This window comes from Macaca thibetana, chromosome 10, assembly GCF_024542745.1.
Source record: "Macaca thibetana thibetana isolate TM-01 chromosome 10, ASM2454274v1, whole genome shotgun sequence".
Taxonomy (NCBI): Eukaryota; Metazoa; Chordata; class Mammalia; order Primates; family Cercopithecidae; genus Macaca; species Macaca thibetana.
The window spans coordinates 67,591,205-67,614,189 of record NC_065587.1 but is presented as its reverse complement, the minus strand read 5'-3'; the positions used below and the strand labels follow the sequence as shown (position 1 = coordinate 67,614,189).

Here is a 22,985-nt window from a genome sequence, read left to right as displayed (position 1 = left end):
GTATGAAGCTGTACTTTTTTTTTTTTTTTTTTTATTAAATCAGTGGCTTCATAGTAGCCCTTTCACAGAGCTGGGTGCTATTTTACTTCAGAGGCAGGGTTCTTAAAACCTTGAAAGTCCCTTCTAGGACTTTTAAGACCTGATGTGAAAATGGAGTCGTATACAATACACTTAGGAGGTAACTTTGTTCCAGGGAGGGGTTCTGAGATGCCATTATGTCAGAGCACTTCATGCCTTCTCACTGCTGCACGGTAAGTGTGACTGGCTGTGCCCATATTTTGTTTCATTTTGTTTTGTTTTGAGATAGGGTCTCACTCTGTCCCCCAGGTTGGAGTGCAGTGGCGCGATCTTGGCACACTGCAGCCTTGACCTCCCAGGCTGAAGCAATCTTCCCACCTCAGCCTCCGAGTATCTGGGAGTACAGGCGCGCACCACCATGCCCAGGTAATTTTGTGTATTTTTTGTACAGACGAGGTCTCACTATGTTGCCCAGGCTGGTCTTGAACTCCTAGACTCAAGCAGTCCTCTCACCTTAGTCTTCCAAAGTGTCAGGATTACAGACGTGAGCCACTGCACCCGTATGTCCGGCCTGGGTATGCCCATATTTAACTTGCATACTGTCTTTTAGGATCAGATCTGTTATTCAAGGCCAGGAGCACCTAGAATCTCTAAATAACCCCTCAGAAAAAGTTGAACTCTCAGAGTCTGAGTGTGCAAGATACAGCATCAACTCAAGGTCACTGCATCTCTTAGACATTTTGACTATGGAGAATGACATTACTTCCGTCTTTCTCAATCCCTGGATGCTGTGAAATCATAAAAAAATGTTAGAGGCTGGGTGCGGTGGCTCACGCCTGTAATCCCAGCACTTTGGGAGGCCAAGGCAGGTGGATCACTTGAGGTCAGGAGTTCAAGGCCAGCCTGGCCAACATGGTGAAACCCCATCTCTACTACGAATACAAAAATTAGCTGGGCGTGGTGGCATGCACCTGTAGTTCTGGCTACTTGGGAGGCTGAGGCACAAGAATTGCTTGAACCTGGGAGGTGGAGGTTTCTGTGAGCCAAGATCATGCCAGTGCACTCTGGCCTGGGCACTCTGGCCTGGGCGACAGAGCAAGACTCCATCTCCAAAAAAAAAAGAATGTTAGAGCAGTTAGGTATTGTTAGGTATGTATGTGGAGCTTAGCAATCTAGTCCAGCCCCTTCATTCGAGAGATGAGGAAACAGGCTCAGAGGACTCACTGAAAGAATGTCAGCAGAGCTCCAGTGAGGTTTGTAAGTTTCTTAAAGAAAAGTTGTGCAGTTTTGGAGTCCCGTACTTTTCAGTTCCAAATCATTCTCATGGCTTCAGCCCCTATCAAAATGCTGAAGGTTGCCAATCTGCGTATCTAGCCTAGCACTGTCTCCTGCCATCCAGGCCTAATAACCTTCTGCCCACTGGGATGCTCACAGCCACTCATAGCCTGCTCTTGCCTTCCTTATCTCAGGGAAGCCAGACCCCTGGGAGTTATCCTTGCCAGCTGTCCCAAAGCCTCTGGATCCTGCCTCATCAGGGTCTCTTGGACTCATCTACTCTGCCCTCCCCAACTAGGGAGGAGGCCTAGCCCAGGCCTAGACCCCTGCAATGGCTGCCTGTCCTGTCTCCCTCCATCCTGCCAGCCCTTTGCCATTCTTTCCATTGCAGGGGAGTAATGTTTCTAAAACACACATCTGAGTGTGTAGCCTCATGCTCAAAGAATATGTCAGTGGTTCCCTGAACTTCTCAGGATCAAGAAGTTTAGTCTCCTTGACAGGGATTTAGGTCAACTTCATCACTTCCTACCTTCCCTCACAAAACAAAAGCTTTTTTTTCTTAACTAATTCCTATTGTTTCACTTCAACTCTCTGTGTAGCTGGTCCTGTAGACAGAAAGCTTTCTCTGACTCCCTCTAAAAGTCTGAATTCTCTGACTGGGTGCTGTGCTCACGCCTATAATCCCAGCAGTTTGAGAGGCCAAGGCAGAGGATCGCTTGAGGCCAGGAGTTCAAGACCAGCCCAGACAACATAGCAAGACCTCATCTCTATCATCAGTCAGCCAAGTGTGGTGGTGTACACCTGTAGTCTCAGCTGCTTGGGAGGCTGAGGTGGGAGCATCACTTGAACTAAGGAGGTCAAGGCTACAGTGAGCTGTGATCGTGCCATTGCACTCCAGCTTGGGTGACAGAACTAGACCCTGTCTTTAAAAAATTTTTTTAAATCCCCACAAAGTCTGAATTCTATCCCATCAGTGTGTGTCTCCCATTAATTACTGTGTCCTTTCCTCATGATGGCGTCTGGCGCCATATGGTTAAAGCTGGCTTGCTTGTCTGTTTTCCTCAGTGGACTCTGAGCTTTGTGATTCTCATTCACATTGTATCCCCAGGACCTAACATAAAGGAGCTGCTTAGTATGTTCTAAGTGGGATTAATACTTTGTAGAAACAAGCAAAAAAAAATTTTTTTTGTTAAAGCTAAAATTCATGTGTCTGGAGAAACTGTATTTTCAGTGTTACCAAGAAGCCTCTAGTGAAGCTGCCCCAGTCCCTCACCAGCTGAGCACAGTGTATTTTTTCCCAGAGTTTGTCCTTTTTGGCTCAGTCCTGAGCTCTTTATCTTTCACAGGCGCCCCTGTGAGGAATTATGTTCTGAGGGAAACCGTTCATGAGATGGATTCTACTTTGTTTCTCACTCAGGCCATGGAGAGTAAGTTGCTTGTTGGAGGAAAAAATATAGTAGATCATACGAATGAACAGCAGAAAATCCTGGAGCAGAAACGACAGGAAATTGCAGAGCAGGTAACTTTTCATTCTTTTTCAGGGAGAATGGGTGGGGTAAGGTGTGTTTATGCTGCAGAACAAACATCTCTCATGTTCTACTGTCTTCAAAGAGAATAAGAGCAAGGTGTGTCCGCCTCATCCTAGCTGGAGACTCTGATCCTAGCTTGGGGAATTCAGCATAGACACAGTCTCTAGGGCAAACTGATGAATTTTGTCATGTTGCTCAGAAACGTCGAGAAAGAGAAATCCAGCAACAGATGGAAAGTCGAGATGAAGAGACCTTGGAACTTAAAGAGACATACAGCTCATTGCAGCAAGAGGTGGACATCAAGACCAAAAAACTCAAAAAGGTATGAAAGGAATGAGCCAGATGGAGGTGCCTTGAGACTTGGGGAAAGGGAGAACTCTACCCTTTGTACAGACACCCTCCTCACCTGCCTCTCCCCGCATTCCAGCTCTTCTCCAAGCTTCAGGCAGTGAAGGCTGAGATCCACGACCTCCAAGAAGAACACATCAAGGAGCGCCAAGAGCTAGAGCAGACTCAGAATGAGCTCACCAGGGAGCTGAAACTCAAGTAAGTGCCAGGTCTTCCACAGTGCCCCCAAGCCACTTGCTGAGTCATTGGTCTTGTTTGTTTAGTTAGAAACAGCCTTGGCTGGGCGTGGTGCCCCATGCCTGTAATCCCAGCATTTTGGGAAGGGGAGGCAGGCAGATCACCTGATGTCAGGAGTTCGAGACCAGCCTGGCCAACATGGTGAAACCCTGTCTCTATTAAGAAATAAAAAAATTAGCCTGGCATGGTGGTGCATGCCTGTAGTCCCAGCTACTTGGGAGGCTGAGACAGGACAATCGCTTGAACCCGGGAAGTGGAGATTGCAGTGAGCTGTTATAGTGCAACCGCACTCCAGCCTGGGCGACAGGGTGAGACTCCGTCTCCAAAAAAAAAACAGCCCTGAGGAAAAGGGTCCTTCTCCAGCTCATCTCCTGCCACCCCATTTTCTGTTCATTCCTGAGAAAGTAACTTTCCATCCCTGGATCCCATCTGTTAACTGAATGACTTCACCAGGTGATCTCCAGGTTCCCTTCTAACCCTACCTTCTTGAAGCTTTTAAAGATTCTGGTCTTACATCTGTCTAATGATAAGAGGGAATATTTTATTAACTTGACTTTTTATTGTGACAATTTTCTGAATGGTATAATGAATACCCAAGTACCCATCACCCAGATTCAAGGATTAACAAGCTTTTGCCATCTGTCTTTCACAAAAATATTTTAAAGCAAATCTTACCTCATGTTATCTTACTCCTACATACTTATATATATATATGATCACAGTGGTTTTTTTGTTTTTTTTTTGAGACAAGGTCTTGCTCTGTCACCCAGGCTGGAGTGCAGTGGCACAGTCACAGTTCATGGCAGCCTGTAACTCGTGGGCTTAAACAATCCTCCCACCTTAGCCTCCCGGATAGCTGGGACTACAGGTGTGTGCCACTATGCCCAACTAATTTTTTAAAAAAATTCATAGAGATAGGGTCTCTCTATGTTGCCTAAGCTGATCTCAAACTCCTAGGCTCAAGCAATCCTCCCGTTTCAGCCTCCCAAAGTACTGGGATTATAGGTGTGAGCCACCACACCCAGCCCACAATACTGTTTTTAAAAAAGCTTAATTGAGACATACTTCACATACCATACAATTCACGTATTTAAAGTGTACAAATCAGGTGGGGCACGGTGGCTCCTGCCTGTAATCCCAGCATTTGGGAGGCCGAGGCAGGTAGATCACCTGAGGCCAGGAGTTCAAGACCAGCCTGGCCAACATGGTGAAACCCTGTCTGTACTAAAAATCCAAAAATCAGCCGGGTGTGGTGGTGTGCACCTGCAATCCTAGCTACTCAGGAGATTGAGGCAGGAGAATCGCTGGAACCTGGGAGGCAGAGGTTGCAGTGAGCTGAGATCACACCACTTTACTCAAGCCTGGAGACAGAGCGAGATTCTTGCCTTTAAAAAAAAAAAAAAAAAAAAAAAACAACTAAAAAAATTAAAAAATGATAAAGTGTACAAATGAGCATTTTTAAAAAAACATATATATGCATAGGGCTGTAAAACCACCACTACAATCTAATTTTAGAACATTGTTATCACTCTCCTCTAAAAGAAACTCTATCAATTAGTAGTCACTCCTTATTACCCCCTTTCCCAACCCGAAGTAATCACTAATCTGCTTCCTGTCTCTTTGGCTTTGCCTATTCTGGCCATCTCATATAAATGGAATCACACACTGTGTGGCCTTTTGTGCCTGGCTTCTTTTGCTTAGCATGACACTTTCAAGGATCATCCATGCTGTAGCATGGATCAACAGATATCTGATAGTCCCAACATCAATTGTTCTTTATTATGACTGAATAATATTGTACTGTATGAATAGACCACATATTTATTTATTTTTCAGTTTATATACATTCAGATTATTTCCAGTCTTTGACTATTATGGATAATGCTTCTATAAGCATTCCTGTATAAGGTTTTGTATGGATGTGTGTTTTCATTTCTCTGGGATATATTCATAGGAGTGGAATTGGTGGGTCGTATGGTAACTCAGTGTTTAACTTCTTGAGAGAATGCCAAACTGTTTTCCACAGTGACTGCACTATTTTACATTTCTACCACCAATTTCTCCACCTTTTTTTTTTTTTTCTTTGAGGCAGTCTCGTTCTGTCGCCCAAGCTGGGGTGCAGTGGTGCAATCTCAGCACACTGCAACCTCCACCTCCTGGACTCAAGCGATCCTCCCACCTCAATCTCTGGAATAGCTGGGACTATAGGGGCATGCCACCCCACCTGGCTAATTTTTATGTTTTTTGTAGAGATGGGGTTTCACCATGTTGCCCAGGCTGGTCTCAAACTCTTGGGCCCAAGCAGTCTGCCTGACTCAGCCTCCCAAAGTGCTGGGATTACGAGTATGAGCCACCATGCCCGGCTTCTCCACATCCTTGTCGATACTTATTATTGCCTGTCTTTTTTATCATAGACACCCTAATGGATGTGAAGTGGTACTTCATTATGGTTTTGATTTGTGCAATTCGCTGATGACTAATGATGTTGAGCATCCTTTCACGTGCTTGTTGGTCATTTGTATGTGTTTGGAGAAATATCTATACAAATCCTTTGCCCATTTAAAATGGGGTTGTTTTTTATTTTATTTTATTTTTTTTTGAGATAGAGTCTCGCTCTGTCGTCCAGGCTGGAGTGCAATGGTGCAAACTTGACTCGTTGCAACTTCTGCCTTCTGGGTTCAAGTGATTCTCGTGCCTCAGCCTCCCGAATAGCTGGGATTACAGGCACTCGCCACCGTGCCAAGCTGATTTTTGTACTTTTAGTAGAGATGGGGTGTCACCATGTTGCCCAGACTGGTCTTGAACTCCTGACCTCAGGTGATCCACCCACCTTGGCATCCCAAAGTGCTTAGATTACAGGCATGAGCCACCACTCCCAGCCAATAATTAAGTTTTAAGACTTTTTTTTTTTTTTTTTTTGAGACAGAGTCTGGGTCTGTCACCCAGGCTGGAGTGCAATGGCGTGATCTTAGCTCACTGCAGCCTCCGCTTCCCAGGTTCAAATGATTCTCCTGCCTCAGCCTCCCGAATAGCTGGGACTATAGGCGTGTGCCACCATGCCCAGCTAATTTTTGTATTTTTAGTAGAGACGGGGTTTCACCATGTTGGCCAGGCTGGTCTCGAACTCCTGACCTCAGGTGATCTACCCGCCTCAGCCTCCCAAAGTGCTGGGATTATAGGCATGAGCCACTGTACCCGGCTGAGTTTTAAGAGTTCTTTATATTAAGGCCGGGCACGGTGGCTCAAGCCTGTAATCCCAGCACTTCGGGAGGCCGAGACGGGCGGATCACGAGGTCAGGAGATCGAGACCATCCTGGCTAACACGGTGAAACCCCGTCTCTACTAAAATACAAAAAAAAATTAGCCGGGCGAGGTGGCGGGCGCCTGTACTCCCAGCTACTCGGGAGGCTGAGGCAGGAGAATGGCGTGAACCCAGGAGGCGGGGCTTGCAGTGAGCTGAGATCCGGCCACTGCACTCCAGCCTGGGCAACAGAGCCAGACTCCGTCTCAAAAAAAAAAAAAAAAAAAAAGTTCTTTATATTAATATATTATGAATACTACTCCTTCACCAGATTCATGATTTGAAGGTACTTTCTGTTTTTCTGAGTTGTTTTTAAACTTTCTTGATGGTATTACTTATAGCACAAAAGATTTCCATTGTGATATAGCCCAATTTAATTGTATTTTCTTTTGTTTATTGTACTTTTGGTATTATATCCAGATTTGCCTTTTCTGGACCTTTCATATAAGTTTATAAATGAAATAATGTTGGAATAATGTGGCCTTTTGTGATTGCTTTCTTTGTGTGTGTGTGTGTGTTTTGTTGTTTTTTTTTTCTGTTTTAAATGATAAGGCCTTCCTCTGTCAACCAGACTGGAGTGCAGTGGTGCCATCATAGCTCACAGCCTTGACCTCTTGGGTTCAAGTGATCTTCCTGCTTGAGCCTCCTGAGTAGCTAGGACTTCAGTTGCATGGTAGCACACCTGGCTAATTTTTAAAAATTTTTTCATGAGGATGGGTCTTGCTTTGTTGCCAAGGCTAGTATAATGTTTTCAACAGTCTTCCATGTTGTAGCATGTATTAATACTTTATTCATTTTTTATGGCCAAATAATATTCTATTGTATAAATATACCACATTTATTTATCCCATTCATTATTGGATGGACATTTGGATTATTTCTACTTTTGGGTGTTATGAATAATGTTGCTATGAACATTCATATTAAAGTTTTTTTGTGGACATATGTTTCATTCTCTTAGATCCTCTAAGAGGCTTATAGTTTTAGGTCTCACATTTAGGTCTGTGATCCATTTGAGTTAATTTCTGTGTATGGATGGTGTGAGGTAGGGTTTCAAGTGCAGTGTTTTGGATGCAGATATCTAGTTGTTCCAGTACCATTTGTTGAAAGGGCTCTTCTCTCCCCATTTCATTGTCTTGGCATACTTATTGAAAGTCAGGGCTGGGCGTGGTAGCTCATGCTTGTAATCCCAGTATTTGGGAGGCTGAGGTGGGCAGATCACCTGAGGTCAAGAGTTCAAGATCACCCTGGCCAATATGGTGAAACCCTGTCTCTACTAGAAATATAAAAATTAGCCAGGCGTGGTGGCGCACCCCTGTAGTCCCAGCTACTTGGGAGGCTGAGGCAGAAGAATTGCTCCAACCCAGGAGGCGGAGGTTGCAGTGAGCCCAGATCGCGCCACTGCACTCCAGCCTGGGCCACAGAGCGAGACTCTGTCTCAAAAAAAAGAAAGAATGTCAGTTGACCATAATTAAGCATTTATTTCTGGACTTTCAATACTGTTGCTTTGGTCTATATATCTATCCTCATGCTAGTACCATTCTGTCTAAATTACTGTAGCTTTGTAGTTAAGTTTTGAAATCAGTAAGTGTGAGTCCTCCAACCTTGTTCTTTTTCAAGAGTGTTTTGGCTGTTTAGGGTCCCTTGCATTTCCGTATTCAGGCATACTTTGTTTTACTGCACTCTGCTTTGTTATAATTCACAGATATTACATTTTCTACAAATTGAAGGTTTGTGGAAACCCTGCATAGAGCAAGTCTGTTGGCACCATTTTTTCAACAGCATATGCTCACTTCATGTCTCTGTGTAAGCATTTATTAGCAATAAAGTATTTTTAAAGTCTGTACTTTTTTTAGACAAAATGGTATTATACATTTAATAGACTATAGTATAGTGTAAGCATAACTTTTATATGCACTGGGAAACCAAAAACTTGTGTTACTTGCTTTATTGTGATACTTACTTTATTGCAGTAGTCTGGAACCAAACCCACAATATACGTGAGGTATGCCTCTACGTTTTAAAGTCAGCTTGTCAATTTCTGCAAACAAAGCCAACTGGGATTTTGATATTGATCGTATTGAATCTGTAGATCAATTTGGGCAATATTGTCATCTTAACAGTATTAAGTATTCAGATCCATGAACATGAGATATATTTCCATTTATTTATTATTTCTTTAATTTTTCTCAAGAATGTTTTGTAGTTTTCAGTGTATAAATCTTACACTTTTGTTAAATTTATACCTAAGGGTTTTTTGGGTGCTATTGTATATGACATTGTTTTCTTAATTTTGTTTTTGGAATATTAATTACTAGTATATAAAAATATCCGCTGGGCATGGTTGCTCACATCTGTAATCTCATCACTTTGGGAGGCCAAGGTGGACGGATCACCTGAAGTCAAGAGTTCGAGACCAGCTTGGCCAACATGGTGAAACCGTGTCTCTACAAAAATACAGAAATTAGCCAGGCGTGGTGGCGGGTGCCTATAATCCCAGCTACTCGGGAGGTTGAGGCAAGAGAATCGTTTGAACCCTAGAGGCAGAGAATGCAGTGAGCCGAGATTGTGCGATTGCACTGCAGCCTGGGTGACAGAGCAATAATCTGTCTCAAAAAAAAAAAAAATTATATGTGTATATATAATTGCTTTTTGTCTACACAATGATATTTTTACACCTAAAAAAATTAAGTTTCTTAGTATTTTCTAGTACCCAATCCACATTCAGATTTTCTTGGTTTGCTCATATTAGGAGCTACATATTAGAACTACATGTTACATTTGGTTATTAAGTCTCTTAGACTTATTTTAATCTGAGGCAATTCTTTTTATTTTTTATTTTATTTATTTATTTATTTATTTATTGAAGACAGAGTCTCACTCTGTCGCCAGGCTGGAGTGCAGTGGTGCAGTCTCAGCTCACTACAAACTCCGCCTCCCGGGTTCAAGTGATTTTCCTGCCTCAGCCTCCCGAGTAGTTGGGACTACAGGTACATGCCACCATGCCCAGCTAATTTTTGTAGTTTTAACAGAGACGGGGTTTCACCATGTTGGCCAGGATTGTCTCAATCTCTTGACCTCGTGATCTGCCCACCTTGGCCTCCCAAGGTGCTGGAATTACAGGCATGAGCCACCACGCCCAGCCAATTCTTTTTATTTTAAAAAATATTTTTCAGTCGAGCATGGTGGCTCATACCTGTAATCCCAGCACTTTGAGAGGCTGAGGCGGGTGGATCATGAGGTCAGGAGTTCAAGACCAGCCTGGCCAAGATGGTGAATTCCCCATCTCTACTGAAAATACAAAAATTAGCCAGGTGTGGTGGCGGGCCCCTGTAATCTCAGCTACTGGGGAGGCTGAGGCAGGAAAATCGCTTGAACCTGGAAGGCGGAGGTTGCAGTGAGCCAAGATTGCACCACTGCACTCCCGCTGGGGCACAAGTGTATATATACATACACACACACACACACGCACACACACATATTTTTCATAGTTGACTTGTTGAAAAGAGTGAGTCGGATAGCCTGTAGAAATTCCCACAGGCTAGGGAGGTGGGAGTGCCTTGTGCCTGTAGTTCCAGCTACTTGGGAAGCTGAGGCAGGAGGATTGCTTGAGCCCAGGAATTCAAGGCTGCAGTGAGCCAAGATTATGCCACTACACTCCAGTCTAGGTGACCGAGTGAGACACCAACTCAAAAGGAAAGAAAAGAAAGAAAAATATACCACATTCTGGATTTGTTGGTCTCTTTCTTCATGGTGTCAATTAACTTGCATCTCTATCCCCTTTATTTCGCTTTAACTGAAAACTGTCTCTGAAGCACGGGTTCCCAACCTTGGCTACAAACTGAGAAGTTTTAAAAGTTAGTGATGTCTAAGCCTCACCTCAGAGATTCTGATTTAATTGGCCTAGGGCAGTAGTCCTTAAACTTTAGCAGGCATCAGAATTACCTGAAGGGATTGTTAAACACAGATTGATGGGTGTCACACCCAGAGTCTGATTCAGCAAGGCTGCGGCAGGGCCTGAGAATTTTCATTTCTAATAGTTTCCAGGTATTGCTTCTGCTGGTTTGGTGAATGCACTTTGAGAACTCTTGGTCTCTCATGAGGTCTGGGCAAGATTTTTTTCAAAACTCTGGAGGTAATATTAATGTGCAGCCTGGCCTGAGAAATGTGGAGCTAATGGTTTCAGCCAACAGATGATCTCTTTGTCTGGATCTATTATTTCATTAGTGGGATTACAAAATGACCATGCCTGGCCAAAGAAGAACTTTTCAAAGGGATTTTTTTTTTTTTTTTTTTTGAGACAGTCTCGCTCTGTCGCCCAGGCTGGAGTGCTGTGGCCGGATCTCAGCTCACTGCAAGCTCCGCTTCCCGGGTTTACGCCATTCTCCTGCCTCAGCCTCCCGAGTCGCTGGGACTGTAGGCGGTAGCCACCTCGCCCGGCTAGTTTTTTGTATTTTTTTAGTAGAGACGGGGTTTCACCGTGTTAGCCAGGATGGTCTCGATCTCCTGACCTTGTGATCTGCCCGTCTCGGCCTCCCAAAGTGCTGGGATTACAGGCTTGAGCCACCTCGCCCGGCCCAAAGGGATTCTTTTAATGACCAAATTTTAAATTGGGAAAAGAGCCCTTAAAATTAAATGTTTGCACAGGGTGCGGTGGCTCAAGCCTGTAATCCCAGCACTTTGGTAGGCCGAGACGGGCGGATCATGAGGTCAGGAGATCGAGACCATCCTGGCTAACACAGTGAAACCCTGTCTCTACTAAAAATACAAAAAACTAGCAGGGCGAGGTGGTGGGAGCCTGTAGTCCCAGCTACTCAGGAGGCTGAGGCAGGAGAATGGCGTAAACCTGGGAGGCGGAGCTTGCAGTGAGCTGAGATCCGGCCACTGCACTCCAGCCTGCGTGACAGAGCAAGACTCTGTCTCAAAAAAAAAAAAAAAAATTAAATGTGGGCAAGGTGCGGTGGTGCACACCTATTATCCCAGCACTTTTGGAGGCTGAGGTGGGCTACTTGCCTGAGCTCAGGAGTTCAAGACCAGCCTGGCAACATAATGAAACCCTGTCTCTACTAAAATACAAAAAAATTAGCTGAGCATGGTGGCATGTGCCTATAGTCTCAGCTACTCCAGGGGCTGAGGTACGAGAATCGCTTGAACCTGGGAGACAAAGGTTGCAGTGAACTGAGATTGTGCCACTTTACTCCAGCCTGGGTGACAGAGTGAGACTCTGTCTCCAGAAAAACTAATTAATTAATTAAATGTGTGTGTCGGTCTGTCCTCTTTGTAGGTATGTACATCTAGAAAAAGATCAGGACAAAATATACCAAAATAATAATAGTTATCTCTGGATAGTGAAATTGTGGGTGATTATGTTTTTTACATTTTCTTTTCGTTGTTGTTTTTTGAGACAGAGTATTGCTCTGTTGCCCAGGTTGGAGTGCAGTGGTGCAATCTTGGCTCAGTGAAACCTCTGCCTCCCAGGTTCAAGTGCATTTCTTTTTTTTTTTTTTTTTTTTTTGAGACGGAGTCTCGCTCTGTCGCCCAGGCTGGAGTGCAGTGGCGCGATCTCGGCTCACTGCAAGCTCCGCCTCCCGGATTTATGCCATTCTCCTGCCTCAGCCTCCTGAGTAGCTGGGACTACAGGTGCCCGCCACCTCGCCCGGCTAGTTTTTTGTATTTTTTAGTAGAGACGGGGTTTCAGTGTGTTAGCCAGGATGGTCTCGATCTCCTGACCTCGTGATCTACCCATCTTGGCCTCCCAAAGTGCTGGGATTACAGGCTTGAGCCACCGCGCCCGGCCGTTCAAGTGCATTTCATGCCTCAGCCTCCCAAGTAGCTGGGATTACAGGTGCAGGTCAACCACACATGGCTAATTTTTATATTTTTAGTAGAGACAGGGTTTCATCATGTTTATCAGGCTGTTCTCGAACTCCTGACCTCAGGTGATCTGCCTGCCTCAGCCTCCCAAAGCACTGGGATTACAGGTGTAAGCCACTGGGCCCAACCTGTTTTTTACATTTTCTAATGAGTAAATAGGATCATTATAACCAGAAGAAAGCCAAATATGTGTTATAAAAAATATTTCTGAAATGTCAAAATAAAGAGAAAATTTTAGCTCCTCAAAGTATTGTTTTTTCTAAGGAGTCTATTTTCATTATTATCTCTCTCTCTTTTTTTTTTTTTTTTTTTTTTTTTTTGAGACAAAGAGTTTTGCTCTTTGGCCCAGGCTTACTTGGTGCTCTTTGGCATGATCTCGGCTCACTGCAACTTCTGCCCCCTGGATTCAAGCAATTCTCCTGCCTCAGCCTCCTGAGTAGCTGGGATTATAGGTACCCGCCACCATGCCCAGCTAAGTTTTATATTTTTAGTAGAGACGGGGTTTTGCCATGTTGGCCAGGCTGGTCTCGAACTCCTGACCTCAGGCGATCCACTGCCTCGGCCTCCCAAAGTGCTAGGATTACAGGCGTGAGCCACTGTGCCCGGCCTATATCTCTTTTTATATCTTTTGAGTAAACAGTGAGTCAACCTGTTTCCCACAGTACCCTCTACCTCTGTGCTGTTTGCTCTGTGTCCCTTCCATGTTCATTTCCTTTTGGCATTGTTTTGTCCTGAGGCTTTAGAAGAGTAAAGGCAGAGATGTAATGGGAGACAATCATCACCATAGAGAGACACCACTAGTGGGTTCCAGTTTCCTTGTTTGATGTGTTTCCTGGGCACTTGTCAGGCAGAGACTGTTCGTAGGAATGGTCTTCATTCTCAGTGCTCTCAGGGGCTGAAATCCACTCAGTCCTGCTTTTTATCCTGGTCAGTTAGAATGGGAAATTTTCCAGCTTGGACAACAAGCCATGGGATTGGAGTAAGGCAGTTTAATTTATTCTGTTTTTGGCATTTTGGAGGTTAATGACCTTCGTTAGCACCACCAGTGGCCCTCTAAAAGATACTTCAGGTAGCAAATGTTCACTCCAGTATAGCCCAGGCATCACCTCCCTCTTGAGCCTGTTCACATCCTGCCCCTTCCCAGGCAGAAGTGACCTCTCCATATTTCTAAGACAGACCGCTGTCAGTACCTATTATACCTAACAGGGCTGCACCATTACCCTTTGTTTCAGGCAGGAACCAGATGTCATTTGTGTCTGTATCTCAGCTCTTTGTATGATGTTAGGCCTATAGTACCTGCTGAGTAAATGTTTGCTGTGTGCCTTGACTCTTACCTAATTATTCACCATGCATGAGACCAGATAGCTGACACTTCATATGTATTCTGTGTCTATTTTCACCTGTTTTGTGTGCTCTTATAGGCATCTGATTATAGAAAACTTTATCCCTCTGGAAGAAAAAAGTAAAATTATGAATAGAGCCTTCTTTGATGAAGAGGAAGATCATTGGAAACTACATCCTATAACCAGACTGGAGTAAGTCACTATTAACTTTAAGTATATTTTCAAGTATGAGGGGAAAAGAATGAGTGATAACAAGACCCCTCCAGTCAACAAAGGGGTTTGGTAAGAACACAGTTTGGCTTCTTTAAACTCAAAACCCACTGCATTTCTGATTTTGTAGCTGCCATAGATCCACCAGGTAAAAGTGATGATGAGTGTGGTTTTAGGAATTAGGAGACTTTGTCACTAGTGAGTGAGCAAGTGACCTTTCCAAAGTTCCTGCATTTCTGTTTCTCCAGCTGTGAAGTGAACTATGCTAGGTCACAGGAGGGGCAATTCAGAGCTGTTGTCTTTGTGTGTCATTCTGACCCACAGTATTGAGAAGGATTCTCACTCTAAGTCTGGGTCCTGCTGGAAAGATGGGAGACACCTGGCAGGGATGCAGAGGTGGGGGGTATTGACAGCTATGCTTTGTGAATGCCGTCTAAGAACTGGGCGATGATTAAAATTCCTTCTGGCTTAAAAGATGCATGATGCTCTGAATCAGAAAGCAGCTCAAGCAGAAAACAGAAGCAGTTCTCGTCCCACTTATGTCAGCCCGCAGTCCAGGGAGATGCTTGCTTCAGATTCTATCAGAGTCTTCGAGTTCTGGTTCCTCAGGACGCCAGCCAGGGCTTTAACACTGCAGTTCATTTCCAGGAACCAGCAGATGATGAAGCGGCCAGTCTCAGCCGTGGGATATAAGAGACCATTGAGCCAGCACGCGAGAATGTCCATGATGATTCGTCCAGAGGCCCGATACAGGGTGAGAAGATCCTTTTGTAACAAATAATAAATAAGCCAAGCACAGTGACTCACACCTGTAACCCCAGCAGTTTGGGAGGCCGAGGTGGACAGATTGGTGGATCCCAGGAGTTTGAGACCAGCCTGGACAATGTGGCGAAACCCTAACTCTGCTAAAAATACAAAAATTAGCCAGATGTGGTGGTGTGTGCCTGTAGTCCCTGCTACTTGGGAGGCTGAGGTGGGAGGATTACCTGAGCCCAGGAGGCAGAGACTGCATTGAGCTAAGATCATGCCACTGCACTCTAGCCTGGGTGACAGAGTGAGACCCTGTCTCAAAAAATAAATAAGTAAATATAATAAAAATAATAACGAATAGGCCGAGCACAGTGGCTCACGCCTGTAATCCCAGCTCTTTGGGAGGCTGAGGTAGGTGGATCACCTGAGGTCAGGAGTTTGAGACCAGCCTGGCCAACGTGGTGAAACCCCATCTCTACTAAAAACACAAAAATTAGCCGGGCATGGTGGCAGGCACCTGTAATCCCAGCAACTTGAGAGGCTGAGGCAGGGGAATCACTTGAACCCAGGAGGCAGGAGGCGGAGGTTGCAGTGAGCCAAGATTGTGCCACTGCACTCCAGCCTGGCTGGCAGAACGAGACTCCGTCTCAAAAAAAAAAAAAAAAGTACTAGAGAAAGAGTCCAAACATCCTGTCTGTCATGGCCAGTAAATATTAACAATGAGCTTCAAAATGGCTCTGTGGGAAGACTGGAGAGAACACAGATATGTAGTGACAGGAGATGGACCTGTCGTAAAGAACTTCAGGTACTTTCATCTCACAAAATGTGTGTCAGTCATGTAGTCATTTAAAGGGACATCGAGGACTATTTTATGACCCCAAAATAGAAAAATAGAAGCTCTGCCATGAGAGCCTCTACTTTTTAGTTACATTAAATTAATTTATTTATTTTGAGATGGAATCTCACTGTGTCGCCCAGGCTGGAGTGCAGTGGTGCAATCTATGCTCACTGCAACGCCCGTCTCCTGGATTCAAGCAATTCTGGTGGTTCAGCCTCCCTAGTAGCTGGGATTACAGGCACATGCCGAAACACCCAGCCAAGTTTTGTATTTTTAGTAGAGACGGGGTTTCACCGTGTTGGCCAGGCTGGTCTTGAATGCCTGACCTCAGGTGATCTACCCGCCTTGGCCTCCCAAAGGACTGGGATTACAGGCATGTGCCAGCCAACACGCCCAGCTAATTTTTGTATTTTTAGTAGAGACGGGGTTTCACCATGTTGGCCAGGCTGCTCTCGAACTCCTGACCGCAGGTGATCCACCTGCCTCGGCCTCCCAAAGTGCTGGGATTACAGGCGTGAGCCACCGCGCAGGCCTTTTTTTTTTTTTTTTTTTTTTTTTGAGGCAGGATCTTACTGTGTCACCCAAGCTGGAGTACTGTAGCACAATCATAGTTCACTGTATCCTCAAACTCCTAGGCTCAAGTGATCCTCCTGCCTTGGCCTCCCGAAGCACTGAGATGACCATGTCCAGCTGAGCACTTGCTGTGTTCTGGGCATTGTACTCAGCACTTGACTGCTTTGTCTAATTAAGCTTCCCCATCTCCTCTATGCAGTCAGTCCTGTTGCTTAAAGGTCAGGGAGTGTGGCAAGTGGCTGAACTAGGATACACAATGTATTAAGTTATAGAGTAATTTGTAACAGAAGTATATATGTGAATATAAAATTTGGTGTAAAATATATCGAAATGTAAACTGTTTTTCTCTGGTTGGTGGAAGCACACTCAATATTTTTTTCTTTTTGCTCATCTGTATTTTGTAACTATCAATTTATAACTATCAATAGGGAACTTGTATTATTTTTATAGTGAAAGATTTTCACTTGAAATATTTTAAATGTTTCTGAATCTCTCTTGGCAGCCAGAGCCAAACAGAAGATTACGATTAGTTAGCTCTTTGGGTGCCATTCTTCCGGGCTTTGAGTTCTTTAAAAGAAAGAAAGCAAAAGCAAAAAATTAGGTGGGGTTAGCATTGTAAAACTGCATCACTTCTTTTAGGCAGGCACTTTCTTGGTAGGCCCTGAATAACAAGCAGTTTGCATGTCTGTTCTTGGAGGGGCCCTCGATTGCTTGTACTGCCTGTGTCCAGTTGGAGGCTAACCTAGCTGGTGATGGCTCTGCTTCTGCAGGCAGAAAACATTGTGCTGTTAGAGCTGGACATGCCTAGCCGGACCACCAGAGACTATGAGGGTCCAGCCATTGCCCCCAAGGTTCAGGCTGCATTGGATGCGGCTCTGCAGGATGAAGATGAGATACAGGTGGATGCATCATCCTTTGAAAGCACTGCAAATAAGAAATCCAAGGCCAGGTGAGTGGCTTTGTTGATGTGTGTTTAAACAGAACATGTTTGAATAAGGACAAACCAAAGCAAGAATGCTTGTTTATCATGGAATATTTTGCAGAACACACTAGAAAAAGTTGCCATATTACTCCTATGTTTACTTATTTATTCTACAAATATTTATAGTTGAGACACTATGCCAGGTATACTGAATACCAGAATACCTAATGTCCCCAGTCCCTTACTATAAGGTGAATGTGTTCTGGTGAAAGAGCAGTCAGTTTTTCAGTTCTCACGAGGTGTCCGGTAGTTCTAAGTGCTTTACAAACATTCTCTTAATGATTTCCTGTAAAAACTTATAAGGTAAATTTTATAATCAGTCCCATTTTATAGACAGGAAAACTGAAACGTAGAGAATTTGAGAAAGTAGCCATCTCCAAGGAAACCCAGCAAGTAAGGGCGAAAGCGATAATTCAAAAATAGGTAATCCAGATCCATAACCCAGGCTCTGGGCCTCCATGCTAAGTTTATCTCACCCATTTGGTGCAAAAGTGGTAATTCTGTCTTATTACATTCTGGATTAGAAGTTTTAGGAAAACAATTGGGTGCAGAACCAAAATGGAAGAAGTTCTACCTGCAAACTTAATTTTTGTTACCAATCAAGCTTTGGTTTTAAAGGAAGAACAACTGCTAAGCATCAGAATCTCTTCTCTCATATTCCACACCTCTGTTCTGAGGCCATTTTGGCCATGCCCCAAGGTTCAGGCTGTGCCAGTCTAGTGGTTTTACAGTTGAACGTATCATCATTTTTAGGCCATTGAAGAATGGCCTGAAATGAAATGTTAATGACATCTGACGTGTCAGGGACAGAGATGGGGACATGTAATATAAACACGTGTTTGACTTTTGCAGGCCTAAAAGTGGAAGGAAGTCGGGATCCTCCTCCTCTTCCTCAGGAACCCCTGCATCTCAGCTTTATCCACAGTCTCGGGGGCTGGTTCCAAAGTAAAGCCAGCTCCTCCTCTCCCAGGGCGGAAACAGCATTTGCCTTCTGAGAGAAGAGACTAGCAAAAAGCTGCAGAGAGGACTCGGCCCAGACTCAGAACCGTTCCCCTGAGGAGAAGCGATGGCCTCTTTGCAGATCAACCAGCTTAATCTGGTCAAACGTGCTGTTCCTAATCTGGCACTCAGCCCCTCTGGGAAACATCTTTTAATTAGCATCTCAGAAATGCATGGGTAAGGTAAAGTGCGATAGTCCAAGTGGAAAGCAAGAGAATGACCAGTGACCTTGCTTCCTTCCACCTTGCCTTCTTCTCCCCCTTCCCTTGCCCTCCGTTTCTCTCCTCTCTCCTTTTCCGGCCTGTTCTTTACATGGGGCTCCCTTCTTGTTGAACAATAGGGCAGAATCAGGAGTCCCCTTAGCAGGACCACATCTTCGGAGCCTCGGGATAAAATGACAGTGAGATTGAAAAGTGAAAAGCCTAGAACTTGACTAGGTGCCTGTTCTTGTAGGGAGAAATGAGAAATCGCATTTGAATCCAGGCCCCAGGTGGGCACCATCAGCCGTCTTGCCTCCATGCACCTCAGTAAGAAGTGGATCTGCCTTTGGGGCCTGCCCAGTGAGGAAATCTCTTCCAGTTTCTGCTTCTGAAGGATTCAATGTTGGGAGCAATAGAAATAACATTCCCTTTGCCTCCTCGGAGTATTTAGGGAAATAGCTTCTTTAAAACCTCAAAACCGTGACCATCCTGTCGAAGACCTAAGTCTGTAAGCTGGTGCCATGTCCATACACCATATCACTTTACTCTTCATTTGTCACCATTTTTTCCCATGCACGCATACTCTGAGCATCCTTGTGTGGGCCCATCCTCTGTGTCCAGAGCATGCTGTGCAGTGGGCCTGTTTAGTGTGAGAAAGGAGGCTTGCTCTGCCTTCTCTGATGGGCTGGAGTTGAGGGAAGGAGCTGTATAGTGGCACTTTTGAATTCCCCGTTTTGTTCCATATTGGTATAGAGAGCAGAAGAGTAGCTAGGCAGATGCAGAGATGGAGACATGAGACTCAGTGCAGTGGGTAGGGAAGACATAACAGATGGAAGCAAAGGAATCCTGCCTGCCTTCAGCAGAGAATTCACCAAATCCTAGAACTGTGGCTCCCTCCAGGCAGAGCCTAAGATGTTGGTGAAGAGTAGCTGCGTGATTGAATAGGCTCAAAGGAGAGTTCAGAATTCCCGTTTACATATTAGTAGTTTGGTTTGTAAGTTTTAGTTCCTTGTATTATTGAGATTCAGAGCTTCATTTTATGTTGGTCATTAGGTGAATATTACTCATTTTTCCCCAAGAGAAGCTCATAAGTGTGTGTGGGTGTGAGAGCACGATGGTGCCTGTGGTCTGTGAATGTGTCCATGTGTGTCTGTAAGAGAGACAGAGACCAAGAACTTGCCCAATTTTAGAAATACACTAATGTGCAGTTGTTGTCTTTTGTCTGTCTGTATTAAAGGCCCATTGAATGACTAATCCAGGCTGGAAGCACTCCCATGTGGGTGTCTGAGTCCACGAGCCAAGCCTGAGGGGACAGTATGAGTCTCCAGGTCTGCCACACTGGTGCACCTTGCTGGCACGGTGCTTCAGGAAGGTGGCGACTCAGGTGGGCCTTGAGTTATATTTTAACTCAGCTGCTCAGTTCCCAGGGCACATTTCTGGATCAGAACCCATGGGAAATAGGAGGTACTAAGTGCAATGTCTTAGCATTCTGCAAGATGGAGATCTGTTGTCCAGCGGCTTATCTCCTTTTTAGTAACCCTTCTTTCTGAACCCAGGGCCCTTTTCAGCCTTCCCTCATCTTTTCTTGAGATCAAACCTTGCTTCTTTCTTATTTACTAAGAATTTGCCTGTTTGAATAAGAACAAAACGCTAAGGTGGGTAGCCTATGCTGGTTGTCTGCTGGTTACACGTGTCTCTCACACCACATTTCCTCAAAGCTAATCTGAATTCTGTAGGCTAAAAATATTCATGTAGCAAATCTGAGAATTGAAAACTGCAGATAACCGGCCGGGTGTGGTGGCTCACACCTGTAATCCTAGCACTTTGGGAAGCCGAGGTGGGTGGATCACCTGCAGTTAGGACTTCAAGACCAGCCTGGCCAACGTGGTGAAACCCCATCTCTACTAAAAATACAAAAATTTGCCAGGTGTGGTGGTGCATGCCTCTAGTCCTAGCTACTCGGGAGGCTGAGGCAAGAGAATCACTTGAACCTGGGAGGTGGAGGTTGCAGTGAGTCGAGATCACACCACTGCACTCCAACCTGGGCAACACTGAGACTCTGCCTCAAAAAAAAAAAAAAAAGAAAGAAAGAGAAAGAAAACTGCAGATAACCCTATACGTTAATACTGGTATCTCGAGGTGACTCTTCTGACCAAGGGTGGTTAAGTGACACATAGAACTTTTCTAAGAGAAGACAGACAAGTTGACAGGCCTGTCTTGTACCCAGCTGTGTTTATGTGGTGGTCTGTGGAAACAAAAGAAAAGAAGACTTAGTTGGAAATGAAGCTGTCCCTTTCCAAGCAGTCTCTGGTGCTTTTCTTCTCTAAAAATGGATCCGATAAATATTTGAATAGAGCAGATTGTAGAATGTTGTGCTGCCACCAGAAAGCTGCTGCTTTGGGTTCTGCATTGAGCCAAATATGTAGAGGACCTACCAAGCCCACTGAGGGACCAGGTTTTCATGTCTCTAATCGTACCTAGAATGTTCTGAGCCATCTAAGGGCCTTTATGCCAGAAGCAGCTAGCAAAGCCAGAAAGCAAGTCTAACAGGATCTAAGATGGCCATCAGGAGAAGGAGTTTGAGACTGTGTGTGCAACCCCCAATAGACCCCCTTTTATTCTGATCTGGAGAATGTATCTGGCTTCATATTTTAAAGTCACATGTCTCTCAGACCCCTGGATTCAGAACCCAAGGCCACAAATCATAGGCATGAAGCACTTTCTTAAGACTGACCTAACGCTGGATTATTTCCCGTCTAATGCCTGCATGCTGCTTGAATTGCTCCACCCACACCTCCATGACCAAGGGCGCCAGAGTGCTGCAGCTCAGGCGTGGGCCGCTCTCTGCTTTTCCTGTCTGACTCTGACAAGTCCTCCCTCACTGAATGTAGAATCGTTGCCAAGTTTCTGAGAAGTGTCGATTCCCTGTTAACGTGGATATCAGTTTTGCCTCACATTTCCCACTTGAGGTTGAGGCGTACTGGAGACAACACCTCAGACCATCTGAACCCCATCAGTGGATGAAAATGGGGCTGTTAATATACTCTAAAAGCCATACTAAAAATGCTCTGAGGGAACTGGCTAAGAATAGTGGGCCTGGCGATTATCTATCACGCAAGGCTTTGTTTTGTGCTGTTCAGAAATCTGTCATCTTTCTGCCTGCCCTTGTTGCCTGAATGAAATGCTTCTGGGGTTATTTATGAAGGAGTGATCCTGGGGCCGGCAGGAAGCAGTGGGCTTTATGGCTCCTTGAAATTATTACTGATCTCGACCTTCTCTTTGGCTACCTTTAGACAAAGAATATGCCAATCAATACTTGGGGCTCTAAGTTTTACAATTGATATTTATTTGTATCATCTCTTTGTCTAGGAATGTAAAAGTGATTCTAAACTAAGATGTGTAATAAAAATCAATCAGATTTATTGTACCTACAAAAAGGTGTCCTCATAAATGACTAAGGCTTTTGAAAATGACATGCACGTGGCTGACATCCTGCCATTTTCAATAGACATTTTAATTGAGTGGGAGTGGGAAAATGAAGATTGAGTGGGGATGCTGGCATTATTTAATATAGCAACAAGGGGCAGGGTGTGGTGGCTCACGCCTGTAATCCCAGCACTTTGGGAGTCTGAGCCTGGTGGATCACTTGACGTCAGGAGTTGGAGACCAGCCTGGCCAACATGGTGAAACCCTGTCTGTACTAAAAATACAAAAAATGAGTGGGACATGGTGGTGTGCGCCTGTCATCCCAGCTACTCGGGAGACTGAGGCAGGAGAATTGCTTGAGGCGGAGATTGCAGTGGGCCAAGATTGCACCACTGTACTTCAGGCTGGGCGACAGAGCAAGACTCCATCTGAAAATAAATAAATAAAAATAAATAAATAAATAATATGGCAACAAGGAAAAGATACATAAAATGAAGAAGGACAGAGTGACAGGTGCTTTTCATGTTTTTCCATAGAGGTTCCTGAGACTGACCTGGGCAACAAGCATGAAATTTCTTTTAACTTTTGTGTTTTGTTTTAAAAATTATTTTAAATTTACTTTTATATGTCATACTTTAAAATATATGTGCCTTTTTTTTTTTTTCCAGACAGGGCATCACTCTGTTGCCCAGGCTGGAGTGCAGTGGCATGATCATGGCTCTCTGCAGCCTCAGCCTCACAGGCTCAAGTGATCTTCCCACCTCAGCTGGGACTATAGGTGTGCAGCACTATGCCTGGCTAATTTTTTATTTTTTTGTAGAAATGGGGTCTCACTATGTTGCCCAGGCTGGTCTGTGCCTTTTTTAACACAAAAGTATTTTATGTTGTTTACCATCAGGAAAAGAAGATACAAAAAATGGGCCGCACATTGTCTTTTGGATTCCCGTGCTCATAGGCCTGCTGGAGTGACCCTGGGGGCTTGTGCCCGTATGTTGAGAAGTGGGACTGGGTGGAAGGAGCACAGACCCTGGACTCCAAGCTGGGTTTGAATTCTGGTCTTGCCACCACTTACTAGCCGTATG

General features: G+C 44.6%; 2 protein-coding genes across 4 annotated transcripts in view; one reads left to right on the top strand and one right to left on the bottom strand.

Moving 5' to 3' along the window:
- Window positions 1-21,914, top strand: part of KIF3B (kinesin family member 3B) — a 59,512-nt gene extending 37,598 nt beyond the window's left edge. For all 3 annotated transcript variants that reach the window (XM_050807053.1, XM_050807055.1, XM_050807054.1), the window contains exons 3-9: window positions 2,711-2,812; window positions 3,022-3,144; window positions 3,250-3,368; window positions 14,004-14,117; window positions 14,784-14,889; window positions 17,067-17,245; window positions 18,131-21,914. In XM_050807053.1, coding sequence (XP_050663010.1) covers window positions 2,711-2,812; window positions 3,022-3,144; window positions 3,250-3,368; window positions 14,004-14,117; window positions 14,784-14,889; window positions 17,067-17,245; window positions 18,131-18,227 — 840 coding nt within the window. In that variant the 3' untranslated portion in view covers window positions 18,228-21,914. The remainder of the gene's footprint in view (window positions 1-2,710; window positions 2,813-3,021; window positions 3,145-3,249; window positions 3,369-14,003; window positions 14,118-14,783; window positions 14,890-17,066; window positions 17,246-18,130) is intronic.
- DUSP15 (dual specificity phosphatase 15) overlaps window positions 1-22,985 on the bottom strand; it is a 746,139-nt gene that overhangs the window by 448,559 nt on the left and 274,595 nt on the right. The window lies entirely within an intron of this gene.